The 19,874-nt window shown below is 36.3% G+C and overlaps 1 protein-coding gene across 1 annotated transcript in view; it reads right to left on the bottom strand.

Annotated features, from left to right (window-relative positions):
* The window catches only part of LOC128213857 (ATP-dependent RNA helicase DDX4-like), a 50,067-nt gene extending 36,234 nt beyond the window's left edge, over window positions 1–13,833 (bottom strand). Inside the window, exons 1-2 of the mRNA XM_052919925.1 lie at window positions 13,782–13,833; window positions 10–65 (exon numbers count right to left, since the gene is read on the bottom strand). Coding sequence (XP_052775885.1) covers window positions 10–39 — 30 coding nt within the window. The 5' untranslated portion in view covers window positions 40–65; window positions 13,782–13,833. The remainder of the gene's footprint in view (window positions 1–9; window positions 66–13,781) is intronic.
* Window positions 13,834–19,874: the final 6,041 nt, after the last annotated feature.

Genomic DNA, 19,874 nt, shown 5'->3' with positions numbered 1-19,874 from the left:
AATACTTACTGATGGAGTATCCCAATCCTCATCAGCCATATCTGCGCGATTGAAAGATGCTTGATCTGAAAAGACAACAACACTATTATTAACTTCAAATAAAATATTTCCGGTACAAGGTTAGTCTCTACCTTGTATTCGAAACACAATGTAACATTTACCTTGTGCTCGTCTTTTTTCTACAGAAAACTGACAATAATATTACAGAAACAGATCTGCGTATTGATGTCATTGTTTATTTCATTGCTGTAGTCTGACTGGACATGCACAACACTGTTTCACCAATCAGTGAATAAACTGATCATAAGGAGATTTTATGTTCATTAGGCCAAATAAAAAAAATGTCTTGTTTCTGGTCACCCGACCGACCCTACTTTTTACCCCCCGACCGTTTTTTTTTTATAGCGTAAAGACCGTTTTTTATAATTAGCGTAAAGTGAGCCGGGATTCCCGGTCCCGGCGCCGAAGAGTAAACCGCGCTATCCGACAGTAATATTATATTCGTGACGTGTTTTTTATACGGCCATGTCGAAGATGGCTGGCCCTGCGCAGACGACGTCTGTTACGCATTTGATAGCCATAAAAATAGACAAATGTTCGCACTTCGACGGTTGTAGTGTCATTAAAGTTGCCCATTCGCAAACAACAATAAAAAGTCTTTTCATCGATTTACATGGCGAGCGAGAAAATGTCCGACTTGAAGCTAAATGTTCGGTAAGTTGTATGGTTGTTTAGATATCGTAAAAGGGCCATCGTAAAACAAATAATGCCTCGACCGAGAATGACAGTTTTGGCACCGACATTTTCGTAATTCAAAAGACTATCTATCAGGGCTTTTTCTGCCCATTTTGGGAAAAAGACCCCAGACATTTTGGGAAATTTTGCGTCGTGAAAATGCGGAAATTGGGAAATTTTACAGTGAAAAGAAAAAGCTGTCTAGTCTCCTGTGAATAAGGAAATGATTTAATATTAGTTTATTTTCCCTTTAAAAGACCCACAATGGCTGAAATATCAATCCTTGGGGTGTAAATATCTATTGCAATAAATCATGATATATAATAGTTCATATGTCTGAATGTAATGAAAATCAATGATTTCTGAGTTCAATTACCAAAAAAACTTACAATCACATAATTTATTAGGATGTTGAAAATGAACCAGTACAGGTAAAAAGAATTTCTAAAAAAAAAATTTTTTTTTTTTTTTTTTTTTTTTTAGATTGGGAGTTTTTTCTGAAGATTGGGAAAAATATCTTATATTTTGCTTTGGGAATGGGTCCGATAGTCGGACCCGTGGGTACTATAGAAAAAGCCCTGTCTATACACATATACAAGGTTTATTTGAATCGGACGAATTAAGGCAAAATAATGCCGACGAAGCGTGAATCATTATGCTGAGTGAATGGATTTAAATACTTCGTCTCTCTCAAATACCGAACGTCATATTAAAACGTTTCATTTTTGGACCTTCGTTTTTAATGTTTTAAAGGATTAAAATTAATTTTCTGTATGAAGAACCATTGACATTACACTTAGTTAGGTGCCGGATACTATAATTAAAGCAGATAGAAGAATGAAGGGGCGATCTCTTATCTGGGTTATTTGATCAGTTTGCTTTTAATAAATAAAGTAGGAACTGTGGTCATTTAGATAAAAAGAGCTCCAGATATAAAACATATTTTGTGTTTTCATGATAAATATTTTATTTGTGTATCCATCAAATCCTATCTTGTAACACCCAGCTTTTTGAGGCAATACTAGTCCTGCTCACATAGAAGACAGGGTTTGCTGGATAAATATAAAAGATTTTCATAGCATAAAAAATATACAACAAAAAGGTTATCACAGACATAGTTTTATGCATTGCATAAATCAATGAATCTAATAAATTGATATTTTGTCTCTGTGATGTTTACCCTATACCTCAGAAACCCTTTGACATGCCTTTGCACACAGAGTAGACCCTGATAAGACATCTCAATGAGCTGTCTGATCAGGGTCAAATCTGTTTGCTTAACATAGTATGTTACAGATCTAAGTTTTCACTGTTTTGGCTATGAATGCATATATATATATACCTTGATAAATGGTTGGGACATGGGGAAGTCTTGAATGAATAATGAACAGGTGAAAATGTTTATAGGTTTATTCATATAAACACGTCATTTTATTATTATTTTCATATATATGTGTGTGTGTGTGTGTGTGTGTGTGTGTGTGTGTGTGTGTGTGCGTGTGTGTGTGTGTGTGTGTGTGTGGTGTGTGTGTGTGTGTGTGTGTGTGTGTGTGTGTGTGTGAATATGATCAGAACAAAGACATCATTTTTTATAAAACCTGTGAAAAAAATATTAAGATAAATATCTGACTCAAAATTTTCATATTAAACATAAAACTAGAAATGTGTCCATAGGACACGGATGCCCCCACTTCGATTTTTTGTCACAGAAAATAAGCCATAATGATTATTCAGGATAATCTCAAGTCTTTTTTTGCAAATAAAGGGCCGTAACTCCTAAATGACAAAAGCGATTTCCATGGCTATCGAACTTGATCAAGATATTATGGTCATGTATGTAAAGTTTGGTGAGGATTGGACACATACTTTTCAAGAATTAGATTGGAAACATATTTGAAGTATTTTTGGCAAAAAAGGGCCGTAACTCCTAAATGACTAAAGCGATTTCCATGACTATCGAACTTGATCAAGATATTATGGTCACAAACATGTGTTTAAAGTTTGGTGTGGATTGGACAAACAGTTTTCAAGAATTAGACCGGAAACAATCTTCGGGACGTACGTACGTACAGACAGACAGACGTACGTACGGACAAGGGCAACCCTATATGCCGCCACTTTGTGGGGGCATAAAAATATACAGCTAAAGGTTATCACAGACATAGTTTTATGCATTGCATAAATCACTGAATCTAATAAAATGATATTTTGTCTCTGTGATGTTTAAATACCCAGTATTACGGTTTCTTCCATCCATGTTTATATTTGTTTTCTGACAAAGAATGACAATTGTTTCTTGAGATTATTTCAAATTCTAGTCTTGGACTTGTTGCTTCTTGTCATGTAATAGTGCTGTTGTTGTTCTGTTAAACTAATAAATACATAAATATGGTTATAAACTTGTGTCCAGTTTCCTTTAAGCCATATTTGATGATGTTGTATTGGCAGACAATATTTCATCATTTTTCAAACGCTATACTATTTCATTCCAAAGGTTTGAATAAAAAAAAAAAAAAAAACAAGAGATGTTAGTGAAACATTTATGCCCCCTTGGGAGCCAAATTGTTAGTAGGATTTGGACACTTAAATAAAATATGGACAATCAGAAAACCTTTTTTCAGCTTACAGTCACACTGACCTTGACCTTTGACCCACTGACCTCAAAATCAATAGGGTTCATCTGCTGGTCATGACCAATAAGCCTACCTAGTATGAGGTCCCTGGGTCAAAGCGTTCTCAAGTTATTGATCGGAAACCGTTTTTCATGTTAAGGTCACACTGACCTTGACCTTTGACCCACTGACCTCAAAATCAATAGGGTTCATCTGCTGGTCATGACCAATACACCTACTTAGTATGAGGTCCCTGGGTCAAAGCGTTCTCAAGTTATTGATCGGAAACCGTTTTTCATGTAAAGGTCACACTGACCTTGACCTTTGACCCACTGACCTCAAAATCAATAGGGTTCATCTGCTGGTGATGACCAATACACATACCAAGTATGAGGTCCCTCGGTCAAAGCGTTCTCAAGTTATTGATCGGAAACCGTTTTTCATGTTAAGGTCACACTGACCTTGACCTTTGACCCACTGACCTCAAAATCAATAGGGTTCATCTGCTGGTCATGACCAATACACCTACCTAGTATGAGGTCCCTGGGTCAAAGCGTTCTCAAGTTATTGATCGGAAACGGTTTTTCATGTAAAGGTCACACTGACCTTGACCTTTGACCCACTGACCTCAAAATCAATAGGGTTCATCTGCTGGTGATGACCAATACACATACCAAGTATGAGGTCCCTCGGTCAAAGCGTTCTCAAGTTATTGATCGGAAACCGTTTTTCATGTAAAGGTCACACTGACCTTGACCTTTGACCCACTGACCTCAAAATCAATAGGGTTCATCTGCTGGTGATGACCAATACACATACCAAGTATGAGGTCCCTCGGTCAAAGCGTTCTCAAGTTATTGATCGGAAACCATTTGGTATTCCGACCGACCGACAGACAGACAGACAGACAGACAGACCGACCGACATGTGCAAAACAATATACCCCACTTTTTTCAAAAGGGGGCATAAAAAAAAACACCTACCTACCGACCCTGTTTTTTTTTAGGCATGTGACCAGAAACAAGACATTTTTTTTGGGGGGCCTTAACATTTTCAAGATTTCTTGAACCTTTTGCTTTATCATTTCTTATGCTTTTTTTAAGCAAATTTTGAACCCTTTCCTGAGCCCTGCGATACACTGGTAAAGTAATTCAACAAGAGATGTTTGTCAAACATTATCCCCCCCCCCCACCGAGCGCCATGTTGTCAAGACTATATTGACAATTGAATGAAATTTGCAAGGACCGAAATGACAGCTGATTTGTCACCGACATTGGATGCTTTTGAGGCAGTTTTAAGATTATGACCATTCAAAGAGTGAGGATAAGAGTGTGTTATCAGGGCTCATCCTACCAGGCGACTTAGGCGCCCTGCCCGCGGCGACGTCGCTATTTTCAGAGATCAAAGCGAAGTCAACTTCGCCGACTTTTTCAGAGATGAATAAACGATATCGCTCTCAAATACACCCGAAATCGTTTAAAACTACCGCTTGTCATAACAGAGCGACTCCGCCTCCCGTCTGTCAGTGCGATTGACAAACTTCGGCCAATGAGAACGCTTGTTTTATTCAATCGAGGCACGTGTTTGCACCATTGAATTTGTGTACATGAACTACGTCATCGATGTAATAAAATTGTAAGGGATTCATATTTACGCTTGCCGTTGTTTGTAAATGTCAATTAGTGCTAAATAGGATTTATACTTGATGACAATAACGGTTCAAACGATGTGCACTGATGACAAATGAACTTAACTGGGTGTGATTACCGCGAAGTTAGCGAGAAGAAGGGCAAGTGCGAATCACAATTCCAGGTTTGTTGATTTTATTTCAGAAATGCTTTCATTATTATTTATTCTTCGATCGGTTAACATCAATATTATATATATGAGATATTTTGCCTTCTGTTCAATAATCATCATGCTTTCTACGTGGCTTCTACGGGATTCCGCAGACCTGAAACGTAATGCTGGCGATGTTGAAAGTGATGACATGATCGACAGTCCAAATAAGAAATCATTCAAAAAGAAAATTATCAAAATAATTTCAGTTGGTACAAACTTTTTATATGAAATATTTTGTGTATTTTCAGCCAATCAGCACAAGGCCACCTTAGAGAACACAGTTTTGCGGTCCGAGGAGCCCATTAGGAAAATTGTACTCGGGCCAAACTGTCCCAAGGATGACAAGCTTGGGGTCAAGCTCCATAAGACTGCCTACAACCTGGCCAAGTGGGAGCTCCCCAAGGAGTAGTTTCAGTGATGATATATTGACTAGTTTTGTTTCGTTTTTACAATTGGTGTCATGTTGTTTGATATAAGCTAGTTCTGTTTGTATTAGCTTATTTGATTCATTTATGCAGTATTTAATTCTGATATATTTATGTGTGCATGATAGGTTTGCATGAAATAAAATGTTTGAAACTTGCATTGTTTAATGTTTTTAAAGATAATTACAACAAATTAATACCAACTAAAAACAACCAGTATGACCATTTTAAAACAAGAACAACACCTATTTGAATGCATAGAAAAGTTGTCCAGGACACACCAGAACCCACCATTTGACATTTAAAATCTCAAAATTTTCAGACTTGAGGGAGGGGGCAACCCACTCCCCCGATCTCACTTCTCCCTAAAATTTCTGTGTAGGATGAGCCCTGGTTATGACCATGTCCATTGACTCTATAACATCAAAATCCATAGGAGTTATCAGCTAGTCACAAAAAACCTAAATATCAAGTTTGAACGCCATGGGTGCAGGCATTGTCAACCTATCACACAGACAAGCTATTTTCGTTCAAGGTCACTGTGACTTTGATATTTGACGCGATGACCCCTAAAATCATAAGTGGTCATCTACAGGTCAGGCGCAAACCCAAGTCAAGTTTGACAGCCATGGGTACAGGCATTGTCGAGTTATCACTCGAACAACATTTTCGCATTCAAGGTCACTGTGAACTTTGAGCTGATGACCCCTATTTGTCATCTACCGGTCAGGCCCAACTTTGATGACCATAGGTCCACACATTGTTGAGATATCACTAAGAGAAGAATTGTTAACTTTTGGCGTTAAAAGGTTACTGGGACCTTGACCTTTGGCCCAATGACCCTCAATGTCAATAGGGGTCATCTACTGGTCAGGCCCAATCATCATGTCAAGTTTTATGACCATAGGTCGAGTTTGCCTTCAAGGTCAATATGACCTTGACCCCAAAATTCAATAGGGGTCATCTACTGGTCAGGCCCAACCTTCAAGTCAAGTTTGAGCACCATGGGTGCATTGTCGAGTTATCACTCGGAGAAACTTTTATCATTAAAGGTCACTGTGACCTTGACCTTTGGTCCAATGACCAATGTTCTTCGAAGGGGGGCATAATAATAACAAAACGTTATTCCTCATACTTACAAATACAAACTATACATTGGGTACTATATCAAATAGATCCTTTTCATGTTCTTCATACAACTAAAAACATTAACTCCATTTCGCCCACTCGCCAATGGTGACCTATTTCCGTTCTGGGCGACTGAAATTCAAAAGAGGTTTGAATAATATGCTCCTGGTCACCGAGAAAACCTCTTGCAGAAGGGTACTGGGCGCCAGGAAATAAGATAATTGCGATAGCTAATCACGCATCAGAAAAATCCAATATGGCCGCGCCCATGTAGACTAATGAGGAAATTTCTTGAAGGCGTTACGCAGCTTGCAAGGCTGAATAACAAAGCATTTTAAGAATATGAAAAAATAAATGGCCAGTGCTTAAATACTCACTTAAATGGGCGAACTACCGCATATGGCTGTCCAATACCAATCATGGTTTGGTTTGTTTTGAGTAAGTCTGCGGGTTTTGCAAAATATTTTTGTCAATACTGTGAATTGTAAAAACTTGACAGTATTAAAACATCAAACTAGTGATACACAAAAAAGTCCCTTGCTATTCCAAAAGGTTAAGAAAAGCCTTTTGAAAATTGTGAGGCAGCAAACATTTTGACAACCTTAACAAACAAGGGCAGTAATGTCAGGTGCGTCCATGCTTCCCGGTTCATTGTTTTGAGTGGAAAACGTCCTCGATTCGGTGAGTATTACCACTGTTTTCTATATGTTTCAACAATAATTTTTAGAAACGACCTTGTGCACCGAATGAAGAGCAATTGCTCGTTTACGAAGACGCTTGTTTTAGATCAAAATAATGTCTGTATTAAAATATCTTGTGAAAACAATGCACGTTCTTACTAGGCTTCCCGACTCACTTAATGCATTTTTTGCTTCAAAACAACTATTTAATACCGTTCTCTTGCGTACAAACCTCACCCGATACTTTGTTTTGGACAATAACAGTATTGCTATTGTTTTCCGAATGCAGACAGCCAATTTTCGAGTTAAATTGGCTCATTTACGAAAATGCTTGCTGGTTCATTCTGTTCATTTTTAGAACCTAGGTTCATCCCAAATCTGGAAGATCTATGGCACATTAAAATAACGAATAAAAGGCGTCGATTTTTTTAAAATTCATGTATATGTACTAAAGCACGTCTAAGAAGGTAATTTTGTACAGGCAGAGTGTGTATACCACGTGATAAATTACGTCATATATACTACTTCAGAAGGCAACATTTTGCTTAAAATGAAAACTTGAATCGAAGATAACTTTTCAATCACTACACCATTTTAAATTAAACAAAGGGCTGTCTATGGCACCCAAGGAGCCCCGCCTTCGTTGTATTACCGGAGTTTGATAAGGTGATTAGTTTCAACAAACACTTCGACAAACTGGTTTCCAAAATAATGTTTTGACAGTGCTCCATCAGACGGCCTTATTGTGAAAAGTTTTGTCGAAGTGTTTTAAGAAACTAAACTCTCAATCAAACACTGGTAAACGACCGAAGGCGGGGCTCCGTTAGCGGCGTAGTCTGTGCTATATTCATTTAAAATGGTGATGAAGTAGGAAAGTTATCTTTGTTCAAAGTCTTCATTCGAAGCAAAATTTTGTTTTCAGACGTAGCGTTTATGACATTATTTATCATGTGGTATACACACACAGACAGGACTCTCTACTTAAAGTAGAACTGTCATTATTTTTGGAGGTTATATAGTAAGTCGAGACACGGTTATGTCTTTACATAAAACAGTTTTATCAACTAATGTGTTTTATCAACTAATGTGTAACGTACTTCATTTAAGACCTTAAATTGTCAACTGTTTCCTGCAGGTTGTCTCCCTTTTTATTTTGATTGCCAAAGTAAACATATAGCACATTCTTTAAGGTAAACTGTTAGTTCCTTTTCATGCTATTTCCTAAAAAGGTAGTTTTAAATAATCCACAATTTTACCTTACAGTGGCACATAAGCAATTTTTAACCCTTTACTTCACAGATACGCAATTTTACTCATCTATCCATAGCTTCATAGATACGGATCTTAACGTTTTATCCATAGCTTCATAGATATACGTAATCCTACGTATTCGTAATGTAGGGGCATTTATTTTCATACCTGATGCTTGTTTATTCGCTATAAATTCATATTCATGAAGTTTAAACATCGATAAATACAATGCACTAAAAAAAACACGATGTTACTATTTAAAGAGTTTCGGAAAATCGCGAAATAAGGTCACTGGTATCAAAGATGTGTAAAACGTTGACTGCGCAGGTTTGTGGGCATTCCTGTCTCGTTTTCCTCGTGGAAATTTACACAATACTGCAAGTTATAATTAACTACCAATAATACAACTATATTTTATTGATCACGCGCCTGACGTCACAGGTCATGGTTCGAAAACGTGTCAAAATGTCGGCCATGTTGGATTAACAAAAAATCATCTGGCTTGTATAAACAAAGGCCATAAATCATTATATGGGACATATGTGTCACTTCTGTTTCGCTAATCCGGTCATAAAAATGCGCATCTGCTTCTACAAACTGAAAGTAAGTACAAATGTGTTATAAAATAATGACTATCCCTATTGTTAAACTTTGACATGACCCAATTTAACATCGATCAGCTGTTGAAACACGTGTTTTCGAATACACAAGAATGCAATGTAGAGCTAATTTCTGCCCATGTTAACTTCAGTTTAAAACAACATTCCTGAATAATGTCATTTATATTTTAGTGTTTGTCTGACGAATCGGAACATTCTGGCTTCGATCAAAATGAGTTTGAGAAAGACGTCGAGATGGCAAATTCGGACCTCGGCGTCACGCACACAAGGATACAAGAAATGAGGATTTTTAAAATCAAACCCAAATGACAATACCTGGACATGCAATAACGATATAAATTTAGTAAACAACAACATGCAGGCCTCATTTAGTAGTTGAATAATAACTTTATTTGTTCATTGTAGTGTTTAATAACCGATAGTTATACATACTGTGACTGTTGATCAACTTTTTTTTTTTCTTCTGTTTCATATATATAAATATACCGTGCTTCTTTGTTGTGAATTATTTTTTAATCCTGTCCATCTTTGTTTCAATTCAGGTTGCATTAAATGAATTATAAAAATATGTTGTTTATATAATATTTTGTGTTATGTTTGATAAATAAAAATTGATTTTCATCAAATTTGACATTTTTCTGTTTATTTATGAATATCATGCGGAAATAATTTAGATAACAAAATAAAATTTATATGACTGGATTGGAAATTTAATTCTCTATAAACTTTACATTGATGACTTATTGATTAAATGATCAACGAAACCGGGAAACATTCGCAGAAGTGATTGTTTTTATTTAATATATTAAAAAGTGGAATTTTCAAACCAGTAGGTTATATATATCTTTATTATTTTTCAATAAAATCTAATTGTACATAAATACATATAACATGAAGCTCATAAAAATTAAATAAATGGTATCTATTTTTAGCACATTTGTAACGTCAACGCTCCACTTAACATGAATATTTTTGTAAATGCAGATTGTTGTCTGCGTCAAAAAAGGAAGTTTACCGAACAAATCGTTTGACCCATCTGTTGCCAGTATTTTAAGTTGTGCTTAGTGCGCATGAGCACTACAATTGTGATTCCTAGTGTAGGTAAAATGCGATTTTGTGGAAACTTTTGGAATTTTATGTCTTATAATCCTTACCTAATGAAAAGATTTGGTACCTGCTGAAACTTTTTAAACACCGGATTGATTTAAATCAGGTGCTTGATATGGGGTCATGGACACTACGGACCATGGTCATTACGGACCAGACATTACGGACCAGATTTAGGGACATTACGGACCATCTTCAGAAACTTACGGACCATGATTTAAACATTTTTTTTTTTTTAATTATTCACTCATTAGTTTTTACCGTAAATGACTGGGTATAAGACGATAGGGGGTATTAGACGCAGGGAAAAAAATCTGTGAAAAATCCGAGAAAAAAACTTTTAATCTATGTTTTTGGTTAAAAGACGCATAGAAAAAATGTCAAAATCGTCCGGCATTTTCAGCCACCATGTTTGTTGACAGTGACAAAAAAAAATGTTTTCGTGAAAATGGCGATGGTTATCTTTAAAACCATACAACCATACTGTCGAGAATGAAAAGTTATGTTATGCAAAAAATATTTTGACAGTGCCCAACTTTGCTTTTTTATATGTAAGTTTGATTATTGTTTAATTCAATTTATTTTTCAAAATAATATTGAATACCGTAATTCACAAGAGTTCGGACACTATTAATTAATTATTTTTTTCGCTCTCCGAATACATAGAAAATTATCATTTTTACATTTTATTTTCATGTTTGTTTAACCTGCCTTTTTTCTTCATGTTTGCTTTTTACCACTTATTAATTTATCCGTAGTAATCAATGGTCATAAACTTATTTATTACGCTTATAAGTGTAAATCCTTCTTGAAGTTAATTAAAACACCATTTTATACATGCACTGAACTGAATAAACACATTCTATCGGCTTCAGATCAATGAGTCACACTGTGTGACGTCACATAACTTACAGTTATACCCACGAGGATCTCGTGGAGAGCATGGACATTGCTATGCAGGATTAATGTATAACTGTACGATTATTGTTTCACATAGTCTATAAGTGTGGTACAAGTTTGAAAGCTTATTGGCAGATCGTTTTACAAACATGCCATGTTGATGTTTTCTTAATCCCTTGATTGCTCTTGTTGTTTGTTTAATCCTCAAATAAATATATCACACTTCCTTTTCAACAGGCAATAAATCGTTTAGGATGGGTAGTAACTAATTAAATTGTCACAGTGGTGTATACGGTTAGGTAATCTAGCCAGGCATTGTAAAGATAAAAATCAATAATCTTCGTCTGTGAAACTTGGTAACTATGAAAGTTATGATTGATGTCCTTTGGGTGCCCGAAAATTAGGTACGCAAAATAAATTATTAATTAAATTAGGTGAATTACGGTAACTTTAATCGAAAAATATTTTTGTTGAAATTATAAACGTCTTACGATATACCGTATCCCGATCTTCAACTGCCGTTTTAACCCGTATATACTCGATCAATATGACGCGAGTAACACCCCTTTCTACATAAATCTAAACAAACTCTTGGCTTGAAATTGACCTCAGAAAAAAAGTTCAAAAAATTGTTACTGGGTATTATACGCAGGCATTTTTTTGCATCAAAATCTGAGGGAAAAAAGTGTGTCTAATACCCAGTCATTTACGGTAATTTGTTAATAAATACTTGAATATAAGTGCTCAGTATGACAATTATCTTTAATGTAACTGAAAAATCCCATGAAATTCCAATGTTAAACATCAATGTATTTTTAATAAAGTATTATAATAATTTGAATAATAATGAACGAAATTTGTGTTTATCTTATAATTGTAAATGTGAATATTAATGTTTTCATATGTGATCAATTGCTTTCTGAAATAAACTTTGAATCGTCATATTTGTTTGTTTTCCATTTCATCTAATTTAATTGAAAGTACAATGGGTTTTCACACTTTTATGATTGCCAATTAAAGGTTGTCAGTGTAATGTTTGTTTCTTTTATAGTATACCGCCGATAATTACGGGTACAATTATAACTAATTAACACTAATTAAGGCAACAGAGGCCGGCTCATGAAGCTTTGGGCGAAGTATTCTGCTAACGAGTTGACAACAAGCAGTTTGCTCAAAGCATGTGGGAGACTGTATGGGCCTGTTTAAATATGAATGGTGGCTTTGGGGACATGTGCTGTTTATTCGTGATTCATGTAAACACTGATATGTTCTTATATGTGCTCGATTTATTTTGGTAAATAAACTGTATTGGATTCATGTAAACACTGATATGTTCTTATATGTGCTCGATTTATTTTGGTAAATAAGCTGTTTGGAACATATATCTTCTGTTGCTTTTAACTGATTTAACTGCCGATCTTTAAAATTTTGTTCATTATTTTTCACATAATTGTTATAAATGCATAGGTCTTTAACACCTTTTGGAATTTCACAAGATTTTATATTGAACCATTGATCTATTCGAACTTCACGCGATTTTTCACAGTTTTATGGAAGATATAACGTCATACTGAGCACTCATATTCAAGTATTTATTAACAAATTAAAAACTAATGAGTGAATAATTAAAACAAAAAATATGTTTAAATCATGGTCCGTAAGTTTCTGAAGATGGTCCGTAATGTCCCTAAATCTGGTCCGTAATGTCCCTAAATCTGGTCCGTAATGTCCATGGTCCATAGTGTCCGTAATTCTTGATATGTAACTTTAAAAATGAGGCGAAAATCGCGAGTGTCCGAGAACTACTAGTGTCTGAGAACTACTCGCCGATTGGTATTGGCTTAAAATGATTTATGTATAACGTTGCGTTTGTATTTATCAATGAAGTGTTTGGTGGAATTACAGTTGAAGAATATATTTTACATTGGTATGAATCAGTCGACTAGTGGCGTTTAGGGAACAAGATGAATATCCAAATGTTCAAGAGTTCCCTAAACATGCATTATTGTGGCTACTTTTTATATGGACTAGTTCATGTGATATACAGAAGCAGTTGAAGATCACCGATGATATTGAGGCAATTTTACTGAATACATTCGAGCTGTATCAATAATCTGGGACGTACGATTTCTATTTTTAGAATTGAAATGGGAACCCCAAAATGAAATGTCTCTATTTAGGAAATTACGATAATCTCTTAGACCAAGCCAACCATTTCTTTCAAACATTTTGTAATTAATACTATCATGCGATGACATGTATTATTTGTTGCAATTTCTTAAACAAGAGTTCATTCTCTTTCAAAAATCATTATCATGGTTGCTACCATTCTAGTGCTGAAATAGGAAGTGCATGAAAAGGTCTAATTAATAAACAAAAGAAGGGTATTTATAAATAAGAAGATATAAAAGTAGCAAATAAGGGACTAAGAAAGATAATGATGTTACAAAGAATGAAAAAAAAATCAATTTAAATCCTCACATTTAACTAAGACACAGTTTCGATTTCCCTCAGCACCGGATATCCTCGGAGTTCGCGCGGAATTACGCACGAGGTTACCACGTGACAATATTTACCAAAAAGAAAAAATATTTTACCACAAAGCTGCAGTATTATTTTAGTATGCTGAAGGGGGAAGTTGACTAATATAAAGATGAGTTTTATTTAAGGATTGCAAATAACAAAAGCTCGCAGAGCTTTTTTAACCAACTAGGCATCAACATATTGTTAGAACATGATTTGAGACATAGTGAGAAAATATAATGCGATGTATTCAAGTGTCACATTCACATTCAAACTTTGAGATACGGGTGGAGGTTGCACCCCCAACTCCCTTAATCGTCAATTGTTAATATCAATATAGGAGGAAAAAAGGAATCACATCCAAAATGCACCATTTTGAACAAGATATTTAAAAAAATGTCTCGGGGATGTACCAAATCACCCTGCCAACAGTTTCAACCATATAAATTTCAATTCACATGGAGGGGAGCAAGTCAAAACGCTGTACGCCCATAAGTTACACCCCCTCTAACGACAAATCCTGGATCGGCACTCCTGAAATTATCTTATAAATTATTTTTTTGTAAAATGAATATTATCACATTTATTATTTTTAATGACTAGCTAATTGTAATTGCATCGTAGATTATGTTATTGAGACAGCAATGTACATTGATTTTAAGAAGGGGGAGAAAAGTCTTTGGGTTGAAAAGACCTGCTTCACCTGCCATCAATCGGCATACCTATTCCAGGCCACTGCCTCAATAACCCAAGACACACAAGTAATTTTAAGTGTTACGTCGAATCAATGTTTACAATGTATGCAAGTACTGTAGTTTACAGTCGTAAATTAAAGTAAAATGTGCTATATTAAAACATTCTAATAAATCAAAATCAAAACAAGTTGATTTGACATAGCCCGGGCATCTACATGTATCATCCTATGATAGCATTAGGTTTTTCATCTGCGCGAATTTTGCGCATTTTCTGAAATGAACTGAAAAGTCTCAGTTCCATAAAACCGGAGCTGCGTTTATACCAAACGTTCTGGTTTTACTCGAAGTATCTCCAAAATATAGATGAACCTGAATGTGATATTGAGTTTTTTTTCTAACAATTAGATCGAAGAGAATAGGCACTAGGTTATATATAATTGCAAATGTTTCAATGGTCATGTTTCTAACTAGTCTGAATGGTAATGTTGGCAATCTTACTCTCTCAAAGATCTTCATATGATCCCTTAAATCAATACACATTTAATAGCTCTTTCCTGTTTATTTTTCGATTTTTGTTCATGAAACATTTTAAACAGTCTTTTAAGTCCCCTTACGTTATGACCTATTATTTTCCGAACGATGATTTGAATAGCTTCTCTCTTTTTTGCAAATATTCTGTATTTGTGTGTCAGAATTAAACTTTTTGTCAGTATCGATGCCCAGTAGTAAGACCGTATCGTTACATGATAAATTGCCTTCTCCAATTTGAAAAGTTGGATTGTTGGTAAAAGTCCAACAGCAGTAGCTTGAAATTTGTCAGGATTTTCCTGCATTTTATGTTAGTAAAATAAGTCAATTAATTAAGATACTGCTTTCAATTTGCAGAGTTGATGTTAGATTAGCATTAAACAGTAGCGACCCAAGGATGGAGCCTTGAGGAACACCCTTACTTATATCAGCCCAACAGCTAATTAACTATTTGGTTGTATTTAAGCTGTTGTTTTCTATCTGTTATATACGATTGCAGGTGCGGTAGCAGGTCTATATGACAGTATGCCGACAGTTTTTGCCAAAGTATATCAAGCAGCAAGCAGTCGAACGCTTTTGACAAATCCATCAGCACAGCTGCATGAAAATGATTTTTGCCTAAAGCCTGTCTCCAGTCCTCGGGGAGTTTCAGCAATGTTGTTTGTCATCCATGGCATTTTCTAAAGACACATAGGAAATTGTCAAAAAATGAGTATGAAGAAATGAAAGTAATTGGATAGTTAGTCAGCAATAACTTTTTCAAAGATTTTTGAATGCATTGAAAGGGTACAAGTAGTTTTAAAATTTGATTTTAGCAAGGCATCATTATTTTAAAAGAGTGGGGCACAACAGAAAACTAGACAAAGATGATTTAAACAACGATCTGGCTTCATTCAGATGGTGCTTAAACATAAATCTTGCACAACAGAAAACTAGACAAAGATGACTTAAATAACGATTTTGCTTCAATCAGATCTTGCTTTAACATAGATCTTGCACAACAACAAAAATCAAAATAGATGCTTTAAGCATAGACTTTGCTTATAATATTAGCAATAATTATTCAGTGAATGATCAATATAACATTTGAAACGGGAGTAACACCGGTGTAGAGAAAACAAGCATCATCCTTCTTACATGATTAAGTAATTAAAAAAGCAGCAATAACATAAAAATGTATTTTAACAAATTTCCAATATCCAAGACATCAACATAAGGGTAAAATATGAACATTAAATATTCTAAATAATAATGTTAAAACTACTATTACGATGAACAATTAATGATATGGTTTATATATTCATTAATAAAGTATATCGAATCTTAAATGCTTCCGATATATATTCACCTAACATTAATGCTTCAGATTTATTTTGTGTATTAAACAGCTGTACAAGTTTAAACATACTAGGTCTAACTCTATAATATCATTTAACATAATTTTGTGTAGACGTGGGGATATAGTACTTCGACCCAACACTTCTCAGGATTCGATATATTTATTTCTCAATGGTCGTATAGAAAAACCTATAAATATAATAACATTATGACAGAAACAATAAACATTTATAAGACACAATACAAAACATACAAGATAAAAGCAAGTGCCACGCCCTTCATGAAATTCTGTAAATACAATTAAGCAGGTTATCTCTAATTACAGCTTTTCGGATTAAATACAAATAAATACTAATATGAATGTAATAAAGAAATACACTCACCAGACTGTGAAACAGTACACTATTAAATATGAATATATAAACTATAAAGTTTTGTAACAATATAGAAATGACTTTGAAGGAGAAGCGGGCCTCGCAGTCCGACTTCTAGAAAACAAGTGATAGCCAAAATGAAGGAAATTAGTAAGGGCGGTGAGATAAAAATAGGAGAGCCAATGAAACTGTTAGTTAAATATAAATATACCCGTTTGACCACTTTCATACATAACCTCATACACTCATTTACATAAACATGAGAATCACATGGACAAACAAGTGACAATAACAAACAGGACAGTAGGGGTGGAGTTATAGTTGAAATTGGCCTATTCTACACACTCCCCCTCTTAGTTGAAAATGTCTCTGACATTCCTAAATGAAAAAAATATTAAGAGGAGTGTTAACATAAAGATAAAAGTTGATGAACCTGGTGTAACCTGAAAATTCATAAAAAGGGCTTCACACTGAAAAATAATCTATCAATGTTAAACATAATAATATTTCTAAAAGATGAACATCTAATATGACATGAAAGTGAAATCACGTCAAGTGAAAAATATATCAAAACAATAATGAGAAAATCATTCCTCACTGAAAAAGATGTATAGGTGAAAATTATTTTGCAACAATAAACACATACAAAACATAATAAATGATAATGATCCCATCGTAGGGTTGTCAGGCCTACGATCAGCACCACTGCCCAGTATCTGCCAAGAAATACATATATATGTGAAAACCATATGTAACTTAGCACAAAGCAAGACAGATAAAAACAGTATAAAGACAAAATAAACAGAATTGCAGTAATGAAATATCAATGGCTCCAGCACTGCAACAAAATAAAAAACATACCACTGTGTTCAGAATTAGAACAGTAGAAAACACTAAATAATAATAAAAATTTAGTAAATATATATGACTACGTCTTCCGCTATCTGTGAAGATACCCACTCTCCGTACCGCTCTGGAAGACGCCTGGTACGCCTCGGCCTGGGAGTAGGCACCGGCGGGGTCACTGAAATAGAAGAGGGGACAAGAGGAAGGGCATTGGGACTATTTAGTGAGTTTATGGGGGATTGAATGGAGCGACGTGATAGAAAAGAAGCAGAAGATGGGGTTTTGCCATAACTGACGCTTGTGGGTGGTTCAGGAGCGGGTTGATGGCCTCTTCGTTGTGGAATGATGTAGACGGAAGTCTCAGATGAGCTGGAATCTGCGTCATACTCAGATGATGGGGACGGTGGAGGACGGGATGTTCTAGTCCGCTTCTTGGGGACAGGAGTGACGGTGACGTCTTCCGGTTCCGGAATGGAGATAAACGGCAACAACATGTTTCGATGAAGGGTACGAATGGGATCTTTTCCGGTTTCCAACTGGACCTTGAAGACCGGCTGATCTGGAAAGGGGATCGCAATTATGGAGTATGGATCCTTCTCCCATTTGTCTGCTAACTTCTGGCGACCTTGCAAATTGACTTTCCGGACAAGAACTACATCACCGACAGAATGTTTATTCTCCCGAACTCGCTTGTCATACTGGGCCTTGTTCTGATTGGCACGTTTCTTCGCCGCTTCACCAGCAACACGGTAGGCGTATTGGAGACGCTCTTGGAGGCGAGAAACATATGACGTATGGGACTTGGCACCTTCATTGCCAGGAGAAGTACCTAGAAAAGCATCGACAGAAAGACGGGGATGCCACCCAAACATGAGAAAAATGAGGGGAATAGCCCGTAGAACTGGATTTGGTGGCGTTGTATGCCTGAACCGAAGCGGGAACAAACTCCTTCCAATTACCCTTATGATCATCGCTCAGTGTCCCTAGCATCCGCATGAGCGTGCGGTTAAAGCGTTCCGCAGATGGATTACCCATGGGATGAAAGGGAGTAGTACGGGTCTTCCGGACACCTGCGATGCGACACAGCTCTTTGATGACCCGGCTCTCGAAATTGCGACCTTGATCTGAATGTAGCTGTTCGGGTAAAGAGTAATGGACAATGAATTGCTCGTAAAGAGCCCGCGCAGTGGTGACAGCTTTCTGGTTCTTGCAGGGAATAGCTTTGGCATACCGAGTAAAGTGATCGGTAATGACCAGAACATCTTCATATCCACCTTTCGACCTATCCAGCTTTAGAAAGTCAATACAGACAAGCTGCATCGGTCTCGAGGTTTCAATGGGAACAAGATTAGCCCTCGGAACAACTGGGGTCTTACGACAAACACATGCACGACAGGAAGAAATACGACGGTCGAAATCAGACTCCATGCCAGGTCAGTAGGAACGCTGACGAGCGAGCCAAAGAGATTTCTCCTTGCCAGGATGACCAACGTCATCGTGAACACCACGAAAAGCTAAAGTTTTGTGAAAAGAAGGAATGACAAGCTGCTGGACTTCATTACCATCCAAAGAGGCGTCTAAATAAGACACCATTATCTAGTGAAAGACGCGACAAGTCACGAAATAGGGATTTGACATCTTTCGACGTCTCCTCCCCCCTCGGACGAGAACCGGAACGTATGATGGAAATGACCTTGGAAATGTCAGGGTCGTTGGACTGTTCTGTCTTCCAATCTACAGGATTGATTGCTGGAACAGGAGGAACAACATCTTCACTGGCCAGGCGAGGAGCCGTTACACCAGACAAACATTCAACCGGAGAAACTGAAACAGAAACGCCAAGACAAACAGCTTTGATCTCTTCTGAGAACAGATGGGGCTTACGACTTAATCCGTCACAATCTGAATTAAGTTTGCCTGACTTATATACGATATCAAAATCATATGCAGACAAAGCTGCAACCCAACGATGACCTGTAGCGTCTAACTTTGCAGATGACAATATGTAGGTCAAGGGGTTGTTGTCAGTCGTGACTTCAAATTTGTTTCCGTACAAATAGTCATGAAACTTGTCGATCACTGCCCACTTGGGCGGGATAATTACGCTCACTACGACGAAGACATCGGCTCGCGTAGGCAATGACCCTCTCGGTGCGATCTTCTTGCTCTTGGAGTAGCACTGCTCCTAAACCAGACCCACTTGCGTCAGTATGGACTTTAAAGGGTTTAGAGAAATCAGCGAAAGCAAGAACAGGAGGAGAAGAGAGTTT

This window comes from Mya arenaria, chromosome 13 (genome assembly GCF_026914265.1).
Source record: "Mya arenaria isolate MELC-2E11 chromosome 13, ASM2691426v1".
Classification (NCBI taxonomy): Eukaryota; Metazoa; Mollusca; class Bivalvia; order Myida; family Myidae; genus Mya; species Mya arenaria.
The sequence above is the reverse complement of the archived record's forward strand: the minus strand, read 5'-3'. Positions and strand labels throughout refer to the sequence as shown.